This window comes from Cervus elaphus, chromosome 22, assembly GCF_910594005.1.
Source record: "Cervus elaphus chromosome 22, mCerEla1.1, whole genome shotgun sequence".
NCBI classification, from domain to species: Eukaryota; Metazoa; Chordata; class Mammalia; order Artiodactyla; family Cervidae; genus Cervus; species Cervus elaphus.
This window is the reverse complement of record NC_057836.1, coordinates 60,342,428-60,361,329: the sequence shown is the minus strand read 5'-3', so window position 1 is coordinate 60,361,329 and position 18,902 is coordinate 60,342,428. Positions and strand designations below refer to the sequence as shown.

The 18,902-nt window shown below is 41.7% G+C and overlaps 1 protein-coding gene across 11 annotated transcripts in view; it reads right to left on the bottom strand.

Moving 5' to 3' along the window:
* Positions 1–18,902, bottom strand: part of LOC122680161 (cyclin-Y-like protein 1) — a 256,180-nt gene that overhangs the window by 165,720 nt on the left and 71,558 nt on the right. For all 11 annotated transcript variants that reach the window (XM_043881201.1, XM_043881202.1, XM_043881205.1 and 8 more), the window contains 7 exons: positions 15,174–15,234; positions 8,300–8,465; positions 7,194–7,259; positions 6,081–6,119; positions 4,689–4,731; positions 3,191–3,268; positions 448–504 (listed from right to left, as the gene is read on the bottom strand). In XM_043881201.1, the coding sequence (XP_043737136.1) occupies positions 448–504; positions 3,191–3,268; positions 4,689–4,731; positions 6,081–6,119; positions 7,194–7,259; positions 8,300–8,465; positions 15,174–15,234 (510 nt within the window). The remainder of the gene's footprint in view (positions 1–447; positions 505–3,190; positions 3,269–4,688; positions 4,732–6,080; positions 6,120–7,193; positions 7,260–8,299; positions 8,466–15,173; positions 15,235–18,902) is intronic.

Sequence of the window (18,902 nt, the reverse complement as noted above, 5' to 3'; positions counted from 1 at the left end):
AAACAAAGATACAAGATTCAATTAAGTGGAAGAATTCAACACAATTATTTTTATCCTCTAGATTTCTTTTAATGAAGGAATACAAGGTTTCAAACACTGGATTATTTCTCCTCATATTCTTTAGTTTGCTATTCTGCTTCTTGTTGGTTTTGAGAATAATAAATATCAGTTTCATGGAGCCACATAAGGCCATCACAGTATAATCCTCTTCTGCATTTTAATAGAAATGCTTTCTGAAAAAATGGTTTGGATGTAATTCAGCAATTACAATGTCACACTGAGCACATTATGACAACAAGCTATCTTTATGAAGTTCTAACTTCTCCCTCCAGACCAGGAAAACATTCTAACATCAATGTGACCAGATGATGGATTTGCAATGATAACTTGGCATTTCACAGTAAATGTTATGTCCAGGAAATTAATTACAAAGTGTGTTTCACTTACCGAATTAGCAATGGCATGAATGACTCTAGAAAATCCCACGGCATCATTCAGTTCTTCCTAATTTAAAAACAAAACAAAACACCAACTATTGAAATATATATGTTCCTTATTTGAATGAGTTCTTTATTGAATCTAAGCAAAAAAAAAAAAAAAAAAAAAAAAAACCAGAGACTGAAATTTTATATCCAGTTAGATGACTTTTGTTTGCTTTGAGTCCATCACCCCCAAACAAGTGTGTTGGAAATGATTTCTGCATGTACCATTTTTTCTGTTTCAGAGAGAGGGCTGAGCAAGTGGCAAACTATTCACTAGTTACTAAGATAACAGTGCTAGGGTATACCCATCACTTCCAATCAACTGTTGAAATTTCCATATCCCTCAAGCTGCCTTGAGGGGCTTCCTGGTGGCTCAGCAGTAAAGAATCCATCTGCCAATGCAGGAGACATGGGTTCAATCCCTGGGTCAGAAAGATCCCCTAGAGGAAGAAATGGCAACCCATTCCAGTATTCTTGCCTGGGTAATCCCATGGACAGAGGAACCTGGTGGGCTACAGTCCATAGGGTTGCAGAGTCTGATACAACTTAAGGACTAAACGAGAAGTTGTCTTATAAACAGGGACTTTTAAAAGCTGCCACCTGCTGGCCAAATCAATACTGCATTCCATTCTGAGGAGAACCACTCAGACTATCTGTTAATCAAGAATTCTCTGATTTTTTTTTTTTTCCTGAGTGAGTGCTTAGTTGCTCAGTCGTGTCAGACTCTTTTTGACCCCATGAACTGTAGCCCACCAGGCTCCTCTGTCCATGGAATTCTCCAGGCAAGAATACTGAATACTGGAGTGGGTTGCCATTCTCTTCTCTAGGGGATTGTCCCAACCCAAGGATCCTCCTGCGCTACAGAAGGATTCTTTACTAACTGAGCCCCCAGGGAAGCCCCCCCCACCACCACCCCGCTGTCTTTTTTCCTGGTCAAATGCATTTTTACAAAATTTTTATAGCATCACACTGAGACGCATTCCCACTCAGCTTCTTCTCTCCTGTCTTCTTCATGACGGTGCTTAAACAGACTCAATTTCTTTCCTATCTTGAAATCCCTTCCTTAACTCTAAACTCTAGAGAACCATTCTCCTTCTCCTTATCTCTTCACAGCTAAATTACTTAATGACTCTTCTCCTGGGATGTCCCTGGTCCAGGGGTTAAGACTGTGCTTCCATTGCAACGGGCATGGGTTCTACTCCTGGTCAGGGAACTAAGATCCTGCATGCTGTGTGGCATGGTCAAAAATTTAAATTAAAACAAAAAAAATTCACTAGGTCCAGTTTAATTCCCAGGAACCTGCAAGCCCCCTGCTCTCCCACTTCACCCTCACTGAAATTGTTTACCTCCTTAAACTACTCTTGAGTCTGAAAAGCACTGGTGGTTTTGTGGAGAAATTGGAACACTTGTACTTTGTTGGTGGGAATGAAAAGTGGTACAGTCACGTGGGAAATAGCATGGTAGTCCCTCAAAAAATTAAAAATAGAATTATCATATGATCCAGCAATTCCACTCCTGGGTATATGCCCCAAAGAATTGAAAGCAAGGACTCAAGAGAGTCCTTGACAACCATGTTCAGAGCAGCATTAGTCACAAGAACCGAAAGACAGAAGCAACACAAGAGTCCATAAACAGGTAAATGGACAAACATAATGTGGTATATAGAATATTATTCAGACTTCAAAAAGAAAGGAAATTGTGATGCATGCTACAATAAAGATGAACCCAAAATGCCATTACGCTAAATGAACAAAGCCAGTAACAGAAAGACAAATACTATCCAATTCCACTTATGTGAGGCATTGAGAGGAGTCAAATTCACAGACAGAAGGTAGACCGGTGGGTACCAGAGGCTGGGGGATGGGAGGAGTGGGAAGTTACTAGTTAATGGGTATAGCGTTTCAATTTTGCAGGATAAAAATAGTCTGGAGATGGATGGTGGTGATGGTTGTAGGACAATGTGAATGTACTTAACAGTACAGAACTGAACACTTCAAAATGGCAAAGATGGTAAATTTCATGTTACATATTTTACCAGAATTAAATTTTTTAAGACAATATTTTTTTTAAAAGAAAAAAAAAAAAACCTGTTCTCAAAGCTAAGCCCCTCTAGAGGAGGGCATGGCAACCCACTCCAGTATTCTTGCCTGGAGAATTCCATGGACAGAGGAACCTGGTGGGCTACAGTCCATCAGGTCGCAAAGAGTTGGACATGAAAGACCATTTAACACTTCCACTTCACTTTCTCCTGTTTAAGGCCACTGGTGTCTCTTAGCTGGTTACTCTTCAGCTTAACTAGTCTTCCTGCTCGAAACCATTCTCCAGAGGACAACTAGAGTGAGGTTCCAACGTTAACTATGAGCATGCATCTGTAGGCCCATATCGTCTCAACTTTGTTTTAGGAAAACTAGTTAACCGGGCCTGAATTTAGCCACGGTGAGATCACTTAATGGGCTGAGATGCTCAGTGACACAAAGTCTGAATGATAGCCACTAACTCTTGCTCTGAGATGGCTTCACGGAGGTGAAGACACAATGCCACCCTCACTTTGCTGGCTACATCTAAATACCTACCCTCATTCTCTTTCAGGTTTTGCTATGAATTCAACTCTTCTATGGTAGAAAATGATTCACTAAATTGAATCTAACAAAAGCTCTACAATTCTCTTGGCATTTCTCACCCAAAGGAAATGAGTGTAGTTCAGTCACCTGTTCCTTAGCGTGTTTCTGCTGCTCTCTTCTGCGTTCTTCTTCATCTACTTTGCTGATAACAATGTATCGCTCTTTCTAAAAGACATAAGGCAGATATTCAATTTTCTGGAAGCTACCCGACCCGCCTCACCCTCTTGAAATTCAGGTTCTGCCACCATTAGAAGTTATAATTTTTTATCAGTGCACAGTCTTTCAGGGGAAAAACACATTCAAAGTATCTTGAAATGCCACCAAAGTTGAGTTGTTGCTTTACAAACTAGAACTCATCTCCATGTTTCCATGACATTTTCCTATGATTTATTAATTCACCCCAACAGAGTCAATTATAAATATCAAGAGACTGTGAGAGTAAGACACTCCATAATGGACACTAAGATGTTGTACTTGAACATGGATTTCAAAATAGTTGGTTTTAAAATAAAAATTCTATGTAACCCATATAAATTTAAATCATTATATTATATACCTAAAACTAATACTGTAAGTCAACCCTACCTCAATTTAAAAAAATTTCTGTATTGTATCTTATTAACATAAGAGAAAAATCCTGGATTTTCCAGTAACTTGTCGGGTAACTAGCATCTTCTTTCTCACACTGCATTCTGGATCAATCAAACACCACAAAATCTCCTGTGTCAAAGTTTGAGATTTATCTTCTAGCAAGATTTAATACATAATCTCTTAATTATACATCTCACTTAAGAACAAGAACCAAATTCTTTTTTTTTTTTTTTAAATACTGAGTTTATTTCACATGTATATTTTTGTCTCCGCACCATTTCCATCTGTCTGACCACCACTACTACTATTCCTATCATAACATTCCATACATACTTAAAACCAAGCAAAGGGTGGAGTTCCATCTTTAAAAACTAAACAGGCATTTTGGACAACACATTCTTGGCAATGGAACGTGGACAACATTTATCAGACACGGTAGGAAAAGTTCTCACTCTGCATTATAAAAAGGACAGCCAGATATCAACTGTTACAGAAATGAAATAAATTCTAAAATTCTATAGTTCCGTCAAAGGAACCCACCATCAGCCCACCATTACCCATTTCGGTTCTATCACTGCTCTCTGGGAATACATGATGACAGCATGCTTATGCCCCAGATTCTAAAACCTAATTTTAGTGGCCCATGTAACAAGAAGCAATTACTCCAGGAGTACCATGCATACCAGCTTTCTGTGATGATGAGAACACGTACTAACATTTGCATGCTCTCAAGTTTACAAAGTTCAGTTCCATCCACTACTTTTTAAAAAGCCGTGAGACAGTAGAGCTCATCATCACCATGCTCATGAGTGGATTTACAAATGAGGAAACTGAGGCTGGCAGCGGGGAAATGACTTGTCCAATGTCGCCCAGCTCATGCGTATGGGAGTCAACTCTGATTTTCAACTTCCTGATCTGACTGCACTTTGTATTTGATTACTATGGCACTGGTTCAGTGCATTTAATGTTGGCCCTGGATAAGCCTTGGGGTTACCTTTTCAGTTTCTAAAGTCTCAACATGAATGCCTTTGGGATACCTAAAGAAAAGAAAGAAAACGTGCTTATCAATAGATGAGATAATGACAGCTAAGACCCTAAAGTACTTTTAAAACAACTATATAGCTATAATTTCATTACATCAGTTTTATTAAGTATGCAATAAATATCACTACAGGAAGACTGTAGAGTAAGCCTATTCCATAATATTTCAGTTTCCAAATGTTTCCCTATCTCTGCTCTTAGAATACAGCAATGTATCTCATTTCAAATTAAGTTTTTAGGACTTAGACAGTTTCTGAAATGTCAGGCATCATATAATACAGTCAACACATTACTTCACAGTCAAATCTTGCTTCTAAATGTCACAATGCTTACTTCCTAAGTGAAATTTTGAAGGTCTCTTTAGATGGTTTGGGGCACACACAGGGGAGGTTTGAGATGAGTAACTCTGTGGTAAGCTTGCACAGTAGTTGGCATCTGCCAAGGAGAGGAATCTGGAATCCATAGGGAGTATGTTGCAAGGATAACATGAGAAGAAAGGAGCCTGATCAAATAATAATGGCCCTTTTCCTGGTCTGGTCAAAGTAAATTCACTGGCAGATTCTAACGAAAGAACAAGAACCCCAAACAAAGTCAAGTGCAAACATCCATCTCTCCAATCCTGACCTTCAACTGCTAAGTTAAGAGATTTACTTGAAAATATAACTAAACTAATGGAAACACCTCCAGAAAAAAACACATACAAAATTTTGGACATTATTTCAGGAGATTCACAGGCCTCCTGAAACCCACCCATGGTCTAATCCCTGCTTTAGAAAAAGCATTCACCTTTCATTTAATCTACTTTATTTCAGTATTTCTTATAAACAGCAAAAGTATGAAATTAAAAATTTTGTGTACAATGCTACTGAAATATAGTAAAGAAGGCAGCCTAATATAATTAAATATTTTAAGCTGCATAAATTAAATGACAAGAATCTAAGTAAAAATTATCCTGTTTCAAAAAAGAAAAACAAAGACCATTCACCTGAGTATTTCCCAGGTCTTAAAGCCAAACTTTATTATATACCTTCAAAGGTACTACACATACCTTCATATACCTTCAAATAATACTTCAATTTAGGATATGCCAAATCGATCATTAAAAGAAAACTGTAAAGCCTTTACAGCAGCTACTAAGAAGCAAGAGCAAATAAATTAAGCGGGTATTTAACTTAAGAAATTGGGGGGAAAACAGTAACAAAATGAAGCACTGCCCAAGAACACAGTATGGTCAAGTCACCAAAACCAGCAGAACATCAAAAATGAAATAAAGGCTAAAAAACTGCTTTTAATTTTTTAATCCTGGGTCCCTCACAGAGCCCTCATGTATAATATAAACACTTACTTCCAGCTCAAAGTCTGATAAATCAGTTTTCTTTGGAACCTACGAAAACAAATGAAAAGGTATTAATTTGCAATCATTGAAGCAAAATTCAAACTGACCAAGCACTGGTTGGGAAAGACCACATAAGTTTTAAAAGAGGCTTCATTAGAAGTGACAGTTAACATGCAAAAAAGAACAGAGAGGATGCTTGAGGTGGGAGGATTCCTCACCACCTTTCTTCATCAAAATGCTCTTTACTGGGACTTCCCTGGTGGTCCAGTGGTTAAGAATCCACTTTTCAATGGACAGGACTCGGGTTTGATCCCTAGTCGGGGAACTAAGATCCTATATGCCAAGGGGCAACTCAGTCCACACACCACACAAGCTGCGAGACAAGCCCGTGTGCCACAACTGTGTCCCGACACAGCCGAATCAATGAACTGAACGTGAAAGTGAAAGTCGCTCCGTCATGTCCAACTCTTTGCGACCCCATGGAACAGTTCATGGAATTCTCCAGGCCAGAATACTGAAGTAGCCATTCCCTTCTCCAAGAGAACTAATGAATTGAAAATGCTCTTTATCACTGCTATTATTATACTGCCTTTATAAAAGAGGCAGAAGTCCTTATCAAACCAAAATATTACCTCCTGTGGCTGTATGAAGAGAATTTTAAGTAGACAGATGCATTAAAACACTTCTGTTGAAGCTAGTCACAAAGGAGAAGGAAGGAAAGCAGGCTGTTTCAATTACTGACTCTTTGAAACACCGATGCTTTTTACTGCAGAGAGAAATGAAAAGGACAGAAATAGCCTAACAATGGACTCTGGCTCTTCTGAAGTCTTTCTGTATGAAGCACACATCAAGGCTACAATAATTACGCACTCTTGAGCATGTCTTAAAGCAGAGGTGCATAACAGTTTTCTTCCCTCCAGGACAGGACAAAGCACTCATTCAGTGTCTCAATATACCATGCTCCCCACTGTGTTAACACTAAAGTTAGTGCTGAAATCTTGGGAACATACCTATAATAAAAAGACTATTTATGAATGTTTTTAAGAGACCAAGAAGAGCACATGCCAGAAATCATCTACCTTTCCCAAAAAAGAACAAGTGAAAATATTCAAGGCAACTGGCCCAGTACATGGCTCTAAATCCAAGTTCTTGTCCTCTTCACTTTGTAATAAATCTTCTATTTTCTTTCTGAAGAATTAGAATAAAAATATGACCATCAGCATCATTAAGGAACGAAGTCATCAATCAAAAGAACCACCATACTCAAAAGCAGTAACATATGACAATGTAATTTTACCAAATCATAACTTTTTAGTTCAGTAAGGCTTAAAATACTTTACTTTGGCAGATTCTTTTTGTCATTGTTATTAATGAGTCAGTGACAACTTCTCAAGGATTCATTGATACAAGTGATTTACATTTTTACTTTCCTAGTCAAGTAGTTTTGTTATTCAGTCGCCAAGTAGTCTGTTGTTCAGTCGCCAGGTTATGTCCACGTCTCAACAACATGGACTGCAGCATGCCAGGCTTCCCTCTCCCTCACCATCTCTCAGAGTTTGCCCAAGTTCATGTCCATTGAATCAGTAATGCCATTCAACCATCTCATCCTCTGTCACCCTCTTCTCCTTCTACCTTTAATCTTTCCCAACATCAGGGTCTTTTCCAATGAGTCAGCAGTTATACTGATAACTAAACTAAGCAAAACCAGACGCTCCTCCCGTGGCACATTTGCTTGTCAGAACTTCACCACAACAGAAAAAAAAAAAAACACAGATATGTTGCAATATCTGGATGGGCCTCTGCCTCTGGGGGAACAGTGGCTGTCAGGCCTGTGGTCCACACAAGAGGTCTGCCCCCTTGCCAAGGCAGTCTCAGGCCTGGTGACACATGGCAATTCTGCGCACAGTACACAAAACTCCATTTACAATTGACAGCAGATGGTTGGATGGCATCACCAACTCAATGGACATGAGTCTGAGCAAACTTCAGGAGACAGTGAAAGACAGAAAAGCCTGGCATGCTGCAGTCCATGGGGTCGCAAAGAGACGGACACAACTCAGCGATTGAACAACATATAACACAAACTCAGGTATGCCACAATTAAATCCTGCCCTCACATCACCCTCTGTGTGCGCTGTGTGTGGGTATCACAAGCCTGAGATACAGGCATCGATCCTGCCCCAAGACACACGTCTCATCGCACGTCTGCTTTCAGTTTAGGAACTTACACTACTTGGTCAATAAACTTCTTCTGATCGTCAGGAATTGTCACGGGACACTTTGAAGTGTTAGGAGACGTGTAGGACAGAGCACCTGCGCCGTTGGACTGCAAACGCTTCTCATCATACTGCTCTCTTAACTGTCTTTCTTCTTCCTGATTTAAGTACGGAATTCCTGAACAGAATTTTTAAAAGCGTGTATTAGCAGAAGTCACTGTTTATCATAAAAAATTTTGTAACAAACCACAGAGTCTAAAATACTTGGGAAAGACCATATTTGACTACAGCTCAAAAAAAAAAAAAATCAATGGAAACAGCAAGTGATTTTGAAATGTATGTGTCTTATTTCATTCACTCCATGTGCTCATTCGTTCATTCATCTCTCAATAAATTGTAATTTGGCATGTACACTGTGCCAGGCACCATACCAGGTGCCGGTGAGCTAATGATGAACAAGGTAGATGCGTCCTGCTCTGTAGTGAAGGGAACAACCTTAGGACGACCAAAGAAGGCCACCAGGCAGGAGGACCCAAAAGGTGAGCATGGATCAGACACGCAGGAACTGGGGGAAGAGTATTTCAGGCAGGGAACAGACATAAATGCCCAGAGGACAGAAATGGCTTGGACTGTTCCAGAAACAGTTCCAGAGAAGGAAGCTGTAAGCAGAAGAACGGAATAATGTCAGGCTGCAGAGGATGGGGCAGGATTACACGGGCCCTTAGAGGCCACGGTAAGAATTTACTTATTCTAAGGACAACGGGATGCTGTTGCAAGGCTTTAAGCACAATAATCACATTATCTGCTCCGTTATTTTCATGTACTTTTTAAAAATTATTTACTTATTTATTTTTGGCTGCACTGGGTCTTTGCTGCTGCGCACGGGCTTTCTCCAGTTGCAGACAGCAGGGGCTACTCTCTAGCTATGGCGGGCACAGGCTCTAGAGCTCACTCAGGTTCAGTAGCTGTGATGTACGGGCTAGCTGCCCTACTGCATATGGAATCTTCCTGGACCAGGGATCAAACCCATGTGCATTGCAAGACAGATTCTTAACCACTAGACCAGCACGGAAGCCCTGCTCCATGTTTTTAAAAGACCATCTGGACTTCTATGAGAACTGAAGTAGGGAGGTCAGCCAGAAGGAACTGTTCACTGTGGTTGTCCAGGCAGGAGATAACCGCTTAGATCAGAGATCAGTACACCTTTCCTTAAAGAGACAAACAAGAAACATTTTAGGCTTATGGGCCATATGGAGATCTCTATGGCAACATGAGATCTCAACATCTTTGTAACATGAAAACAGCCACACACAGTGAGTAAAATAAATGGACACAGTTGTCCCAATAAAGCCAAAAGCTACCTCCTGGACATATTAAATCATCTAGGGATGTACATATAAATGAAGAGCTACAAATAAAAGGCTAAAGCTTAGGAGAAAGGTGCTGAGATACAAATTCAGGTGTCATCAGGATAAAGGGGGGCATTACAAGTCATGGGACAGTTAACAAACTGTGGAACCAATGATGAAGTTAGAAAATCATCATTTGTCAGCAGTAATAACTGTCTCAAGCAAGACTCATCAGTGGATGCTAAACCTAATTGAAGAAGTCTGATCAACATTCCAAACACCAAAAGCTGCACAACAATATGCATGTACTTAATACCAGCCAACTGTATACTTAGAAATGGTTAACAGATGACGTACTGTACGTGTGTTTTTCTAAAAGTAAACAGAAGAGCGATAATCATCAGTAACTCGGCTCACTGGTGTCACGTTCTCCTGATATGATGTACTGAGCAGCACGCATCTGCAGTGTCTCTGCCCGAGACGAATCGATGCCTCTGGACTTGGCTGCTGCTGCTAAGTCGCTTCAGTCGTGTCCGACTCTGTGCGTCCCCATAGACGGCAGCCCACCAGGCTCTCCCGTCCCTGGGATTCTCCAGGCAAGAACACTGGAGTGGGTTGCCATTTCCTTCTCCAATGCATGGAAGTGAAAAGTCAAAGTGAAGTCGCTCGGTCATGTCCAACTCTTAGCGACCCCATGGACTGTAGCCTACCAGACTCCTCCGTCCATGGGATTCTCCAGGCAAGAGTACTGGACTTGGCTGAGGAAACATCAAAAAAGTCCCAATCGAGGGGCATGCCACAAACTAGCCTCCGCTACAAAATACTGTCAAGGTACTCAAATCAAAGACAGACTGAGAAATTGTTCTGGATTGTAAAAGAGCAAAGAGATATGACAGCTTAAATGCAGCGTGTGAGCCCAGAGTGAATCTGGATGGGGAGAAGTTGTTTTTCTCTTTTACTCTAAGTAGCAAAACTTATATACATTAGGTTTGTAAATGAGGTAACAGTACTAGAGCAACATCCATTTCCTAATTTGGATTACTGTACTGTGTAAGAGAAGGTACTTGTTTTTAGGAAAATGCACACTGAAGTAGTTAGAATAAAGAAATGTCATGTTTGGAACTTACTCTAAAATGGTTTGGGGGGAAAAAATTATACACAAGCATGTAATGAGAGAAAGGATGACAAGGCAAACAGTATAATGCCAACATTCAGGAAACTGGAGGGCAGGTACCAGGAATTCTCTGAGGTATTTTGGCAACATTTATAAAGTCTGAGATTATTTCAAAATAAGAATTTAATAATAAAAAGTAAATAAAACCATGGAATATATGAGACTAACATTGAAGCCAGAGGAGACGAAACAGTCAGAATGGGGAGAAGTCCAGAGGGAGGCAGGAGGAAAAGCACAGAACGAAGAGTCTAAAAGCCAGGGGAGAGTGTCCAGGGGAGGAGGGAGCAATCGACCCAGTCAAATTCCGCCAAAGGCGGAGTGAGGACAAAGAAGGATCCACAAGGTGTGAGATCCTGGCAGTCTGACCCGACCTCAAGTCCAAGGAGGGCTGCGGACAGCAAACGGGCTCAGGTGGGTAAAGAGAAAACTAGAGGGGAAGAGGCAGGAATGGCAAGCGCAAGCCCCTCATTCAAGATGCTTTCCTCTGAGTGGGAGCATCGCAGGCCAGAAGTGGCGCTGGGGATGTGGAATCAAGTGAGGGGCGGGTGTGCTTGGTCAGTGTTATTCTGAGACAGACAGATCCCCACGGGCGTGATTCATCTTCACGTGCCACCTACTCCTTTGGTGGTCGGGTGAAATCTACAGGCCCTACCTCAAAATGACATTTTCAAATGCATAAAATAAAATACACAAGATTATAAAGGAAAGTAATTATACTGAAATAGTTACCAAGAACTTTTTTTGTATCTATGATATAGTAATGTAAGATACCAGCTTCCTGGTCAACACATTAAATAAGAAGACCTAACGGCAGGCACTTCCCCACTGGTCCTAAGACTCTGCGCTTCCAATGTAGGGGGCCCGGGTTCAATCCTTAGTCAGGGAACTAGATCTGGCATGCCATAACTGAGAGTTCACATGCTGCAACAAAGATCGAAGATTCCAAGCGCTGCAACTAAGACCTGGTGCAGCCAAATAAGTAAATTAAATACATAAATATTTTTTTTAAAAGACCTACTGGCAGGTGAATTAATGATGGTAATTTCAAAGTACTGGCGAAGGTAAACAATATTCAAGATATCTGCCACAACAAAAATGCCACTTGAAGATACCTAGGATTTCACTGAGGACAAACTTCCTGCTACTGCTAAGGTGGCTGGGTTGTTGCCTACATTCCTAACAGAAGAAATGAACAAATTCAGTTCAAGGTTAGACAAAATATAGATGTCAACTCATCACCACCTTCCCCAGATTCAGACTCCAGAACTCACTCTATAGCAGGAAAGCAGCCTCTGGACTAGATTAAGGAGCTCTGCACTAAAAGACGAAGAACGCAATGGCACCCCACTCCAGTACTCTTGCCTGGAAAATCCCATGGATGGAGGAGCCTGGTAGGCTGCAGTCCATGGGGTCGCAAAGAGTCGGACATGACTGAGCAACTTCACTTTCACTTTTCACTTCCATGCATTGGAGAAGGAAACGGCAACCCACTCCAGTGTTCTTGCCTGGAGAATCCCAGGGATGGGGCAGCCTGTTGGGCTGCCATCTATGGGGTCACACAGAGTCAGACACGACTGAAGTGACTTAGCAGCAGCAGCAGCAACACTAAAAGAATGTTTACAAAGGTTGATGGAATGATCAGCAGAGAAGGGAAAACATCCAGCAGACAGAAGGGCAAACTGGAAGGGCCAGTGCCTGACACAGAGGGAGGGACTAGCCTTCTAAGGAACACCTGTGAAAAGGCTGGGCCCAGGCTCGGCGGGGAGACCTGTGGGTCTGGTGGTAAGAACACAAACTGGCTCTTGCCTGCTGGCTTCTATTTTCATTGAGTCATGACCAGCAGCTGAGAGGGAGGCCTGGAGAGAGAAAGTAAAAATACTGATATCGTAGAAAGTCAGAAAGGGAATTTCTAAGTCAGAAAAGTAGGATTTCTGAGCATGATGGAGTCCTTACTTGATGCTTGTGCTCATGCATTTAAAGTGACAAATGAGCTCAGGTATGTTCCATTTTACTGCAATACTCAGATGCTCAGGAAGAGAGAAAGTGAGTGATCAGAACCAACTAAGGCTGGGACTTAGCTAGACGAGTTCAATATGTGGAGAGGAGCAAGAGGAAGAAGAAAGGATAATAATGGACCAGGCGGACAAGGAGCGAAGTTAAGACCAGACAGTAGGAGGTAACTGACAGTGAGAAAGCAATGGAGATCAACCAACTGCTGAAATGAGGTAGCCAAGTGGATGTGAAGGACGAGAGGAGGCGCTGTCAAGGAGAAATGATGGAGGTGGGCACAGTTCCTCCTGATAAGACCCATGATGCCACTAAGGGAGTGGACAGCTAAGGGGAGGCAGAAGCGAGGACTGCTGACCCCCTGGGAGTAGACACGACAGAGCTTTTGCAGGTGCTCCATGTGGATGCTGGAGTAACCCAGAAGGAGGAGAGAGGTAGGAATAGAGAGAAAGATGAGCCAAAGTCTAGGCTTCTGGTGTCCTTGCAAACAGAACCTAAAATAATTGAGGCTGGGGTGAAGAGAGGGGAACATTTGCAGGAATGCAGATTCCACCTGGAGGTTAAAGAGCATAAATTCAGGTGTTAGACAGCCTGCACTAGAATCCCAGTTCTATCACACCCAGGACGTCAGCAGAAGGGGGACGGCAGAGCTGGTTACACAGCCCTGGGAAGAGCCGTGGCTCCTGAGAAGAACTCAGCTGGACTGAGGTGGAAGGCCTACCGCCCGGCTGCATAGACAGCTGAAACCATCTGTGCTTGGGAGAATGGTGACGGCAGTCACCTGGTTCCACTTCAGACAAGGAAGTCAGAGGTATGTCCAAGGAGGCTGCCAGGAGGAAAGGGTCTAGCATGTGCAAACCCTAGAGTGCAAAGATTTAATAAGGAAGAGGAATAAAGGTCCGGGTCAGATTTAAAGCACAGGGATAAGAGTCTCAGTAATAACAGATGGCCTGGGAGCCCTGATGCAGTTGTGACTAAAATACTTCAAGGTCTGACTACAAAACTAGAAAATGAAGCATCCTTCATGAAGCTGTTTCTCTCCTTCTATGAAAATAAAACCATCAGGCTGGAAATTACACATTCATAGGAATCTGGTTAAAGTAGTTCCTTCAAAACATTTCTGCAATAAGACTTCCCAGATGGTCCAGCGGTTAAGACTCCATGCTTCCAATGCAGGGGGCACGAGTTCGATCCTTGGTCAGGGAACTAAGATCCCACATGCCAAAAAAAAAAAAAACTGCACACATTCCATCATAGTACTCTAACTATATGTGGAATTTGTATTTTATAGTGGCTTTCAGAGTCAAGCATGAGCCACAGGAAATAAAATTACTTTGTTATACCCAAATTGTGTTACCCAGCAGGTTTACCCACTAGGTTAAGCAGTTTGGATTCAAAAATTTTTTTAGCATTTCCAAATATCAAAAGCACCAGTAGATATGAGGATGCAGCACCACTGAAGCAATTAAACAACCAACATGACATGGTCCTAAAGACCCTACAAGGAGATCATGCTGAGGGAAAGAGATTGTAGCTGAAGTCTATGTTCTGGAACCTTTGCTGAGAAATATCTCCTTCCCTACCTCACTCAGTAACACATCCACCATGGGAAAGAAAGCAGTTTACAAGAATAATTAAGTGAAAAGTAGCTACTGACCTTAGAGCAGCAGGCACTTAATACTGCTGGGAACGACAGAGGCTTTCCCAGGCACTTTTAGGGAAGTAAATGAATGGAGGAAAAAAAAAACCACTCTGATGTGCTTGAACGTCCAGTGTTCATTAATTAAATATTTAACAATCACCTCTCTGAGGGATCATGCCCTACGCTGGGGACAAGGACTCGGACTTGGTCCCCCCACCCCACCAGGTTGCTGGTCAGCACATCACCCAGCAAGTTAGCCATCAGAACTGAATTTTTTCTTCCAAAGACCATCGCAGTATTACTGAAACATGGCCGATTATGAAAATGCGACACTGGACCACTTGTCTCAGTGGAAGACAACAGGGACACATACCCCAGAGGGAGTCTGCCCACTTGTCTCAGTGGAAGACAACAGGGACACATACCCCACAGGGAGTCTGCCAGGCGACTGAGTCACACCAGTGACAGCACAAGCCCCACCCAACGACTCTGGGGGCTCGAGAGGCCTCATCAGAGCTAAAGGAGGCAGCAGCGCCTCTCCTGTGCCACTCATGCTGGACCAGGCCTTCAACAGCGGGGCACAATAAAAACTCTAACGGCTGCACAGGCTGGAATGGAAATCCGAGACCCTGTCTCAGACAGTACGCACAGAGAGATAATTCTCAACCGAGTCCAGATTTACAAGCTCTGAAGAGAGGTCACGTGTAATCTTACCGTTGCGAAAAACCTTATTAAAATCAAATCCTTGGCTTGCTAGAAAGTCAATGCTTGAGCTCTGAAACAAGAGTAAATAGAACATGCATTTCAGTGATGTTCATGGCAGGTGTGTGAACATAAGCAGAGAAAGAACTCTGGGGAGTAAACGAAGGCAACCAGGCAAGGGGGTAGCATGCCACGGGTCAGAGAACAAGGGGCTTCTACTCCACGGCTGCTGAACTGTCCATTCATTCACTTCAACTATCTGGGCTTTTCCCTTATAGTTTGTAAGACAAATATCCTTTGTTACCCAACATTTAAGAAAATCTTACTTGGTGAACATATATTCTCCCAAGAGGCAGGAAACTGCTGAATAAAAATTAAATGTATTTCTATTATCTCACCCCAGGTTCAAATTTAAGGGAAAAAATGTGCAAATTATAAGGTATCAATATTCACTTCAACTTAGATTCTGGAAGCCCAAAATCTTAACTGGATGTTCTTTACATTCAACATCATAGTACAGAAAAATTCCCAGTAAAGAGACTTACTAAACACATATCTCAAAGTCAAAATATATACGTAAATGTAGAAAAAATATCAAGTAAGTAATTATACACAAGAATGGGAACATTTTCACAAAGTCCTTACTCAACTGACTGAAGGTGGGAAACTTCACTGAGCTTCTCTAATTTTATTTTCGTTTTAAGTCAGAACCGCCTTGTCTAACTCAATGAAACCATGAGCCACTCTGTGCAGGGCCACCCAAGACGCAAGGGTCATGGTGGAGCGTTCTGACAAAACGTGGTCCACTGAAGGGAATGGCAAACCACTCTAATTTCTTGCCTTGAGAACCCCATGGACAGTATGAAAACAGAAAAAGATACATGACACTGAAAAATGAAATTCCCAGGTCGGTAGGTGTCCAATATGCTACTGGAGAGAAGTGGAGAAATAACTTCAGAAAGAATGAAGAGACTGAGCCAAAGAGAAAACAATGCCCAGTTGTGGATGTGTCTGGTGATGGAAGTAAAGTCTGATGCTATAAAGAGCAATACTGCATAGGAATCTGGACTGTTAGGTCCATGAATTAAGGTAAATTACAAGTGGTCAAACAGGAGATGGCAAGAGGGAACAGTGACATTTTAGTAATCAGTGAACTAAAACAGACTGGAATGGGTGAATTTAATTCAGATGACAATTATATATACTACTGTGGGCAAGAATCCCTTAGAAGACATGGAGTAGCCCTCACTGTCAACAAGAGTCTGAAATGCAGTACTTGAGTGCAATCTCAAAAACGACAGAATGATCTCTGTTCATTTCCAAAGAAAACCATTCAATAACACAATAATCCAATCTATGCCAGTAATGCTGAAGAAGCTGAAGTTGAATGGTTCTATAAAGACCTACAAGACATTCTAGAACTAACACTCAAAAAAGATGTCCTTTTCATCATAGGGGACTGGAATGCAAAAGTAGGAAGTCAAGAGAAACCTCGAGTAACAGGCAAATTTGGTCTTGGAGTACAAAATGAAGCAGGGCAAAGGCTAATAGAGTTTTGCCAAGAGAACACACTGGTCATAGCAAATACCCTCTTCCAACAACACAAGAGAAGACTCTACACACGGACATCACCAGATGGTCAACAGCAAAATCACACTGATTATATTCTTTGCAGCCAAAGATGGAGAGGATCTATGAAAGAAAGTGAAAGCGAAGTCGCTCAGTTGTGTCTGACTCTTTGCAACCCAATGGACTGTAGCCCACCAGGCTTCTCAGTCCATGGAATTTTCCAGGCAAGAGTACTGGAATGGGTTGCCATTTCCTTCTCCAGGGGATCTTCCCAACCCAGGGATCGAACCCGGGTCTCCCACACTGCAGGCAGACACTTTACTGAGCCACCGGCAAGCCCAAGAGAGGCTCTATAACAGTCACCAAAAACAAGACCAGGAACCAACTGTGGCTCAGATCATGAACTCCTTATTGCAAAATTCAGACTTAAATTGAAGAAAGTAGGGAAAACCACTAGACCATTCATGTATGACCTAAATCAAATCCCTTACGATTATACACTAGAAGTGACAAATAGATTCAAGGGATTAGATCTGACAGACAGAAAGCCTGAAGAACTATGGACAGAGGTTTGTAACATGTACAGAAGACAGTGATCAAGACCATCCCCAAGAAAAAGAAATGCAAAAAGGCAAAATGGTTGTCTGAGGAGGTCTTACAGATAGCTGAGAAAAGAAGAGAAGCTAAAGGTAAAGGAGAAAAGGAAAGATATTCCCATTTGAATGCAGAGTTCCAAAGAATAGGAAGGAGAGATAAGAAAGCCTTCCTCAGTGATCAATGCAAAGAAATAGAGGAAAACAATAGAATGGGAAAGACTAGAGATCTCTTCAAGAAAATTAGAGATACCAAGGGAATATTTCATTCAATGATGGGCACAGTAAAAGACAGAAATGGTACAGACCTAACAGAAGCAGAAGATATTAAAAAGAGGTGGCAAAAATACACAGAAGAACTATACAAAAAATATCTTCATGACCCAGATAACCACGATGGTGTGATCACACACCTAGAGCCAAACATCCTAGAATTCGTGATGTCAAGTGGTCCTCAGGAAGCATCACTACGAACAAAGCTAGTGGAGGTGATGGAATTCTAGTTGAGCTAGTTCAAATCCTAAAAGATTATGTGTGAAAGTGCTGCACTCATTATGCCAGCAAATTTGGAAAACTCAGCAGTGACCACAGGACTGGAAAAGGTCAGTTTTCATTCCGATCCCAAAGAAGGACAATACCAAAGAATATTCAAACTACCGCACAATTGCACTCATCTCACACGCTAGCAAAGTAATGCTCAAAATTCTCCAAGCCAGGCTTCAACAGTATGTGAACCATGAACTTCCAGATGTTCAAGCCGGACTTAGAAAAGGCAGCAGAACCAGAGATCAAATAGCCAACATCTGTTGGATCATCTAAAAAGCAAGAGAATTCCAGAAAAACATCTACTTCTGCTTTATTGATAACACCAAAGCCTTTGACTGTGTTCAGTTCAATTCAGTTCTGTCACTCAGTCATATCCGACTTTGCAGCCCCATGGACTGCAGGACACCAGGCCACCCTGTCCAGCAACAACTCCTGGGGTTTACTCAAACTCGTGTCCATTGAGTCAGCAATACCATCCAACCATCTCATCCTCTGTCATCCCCTTCTCCTCCCCGCTTCTATCTTTCCCAGAATCAGGGTCTTTTCCAATAAGTCAGTTCTTCACTTCAGGTGGCCAAAGTATTCAAGTTTCAACTTCAGCATCAGTCCTTCCAATTAATATTCAGGACTGATTTCCTTTCGGATGGACTGGCTGGATCTCCTTGCTGTCCAAGGGGTTCTCAAGAGTCTTATCCAACACTACAGTTCTAAAGCATCAATTCTTCAGTGCTCAGCTTTCTTTATAGACCAACTCTCACAAACATACATGACTACTGGAAAAACCACAGCTTTGACCAGACGGACCTTTGTTGGCAAAGTAATATCTCTGCTTTTTAACATACTAAAAAGAAACTAAAGAGCCTCCTGATGAAAGTGAAAGAGAGAAGTGAAAAAGCTGGCTTAAAACTCAACATTCAAAAAACGAAGATCATGGCATCCAGTCCCATGATTTTGGACTCCAAAATCACTGTAGATGATAACTGCAGCCAATTAAAAGACACTTGCTCCTTGGAAGAAAAGTTATGGCTAATTT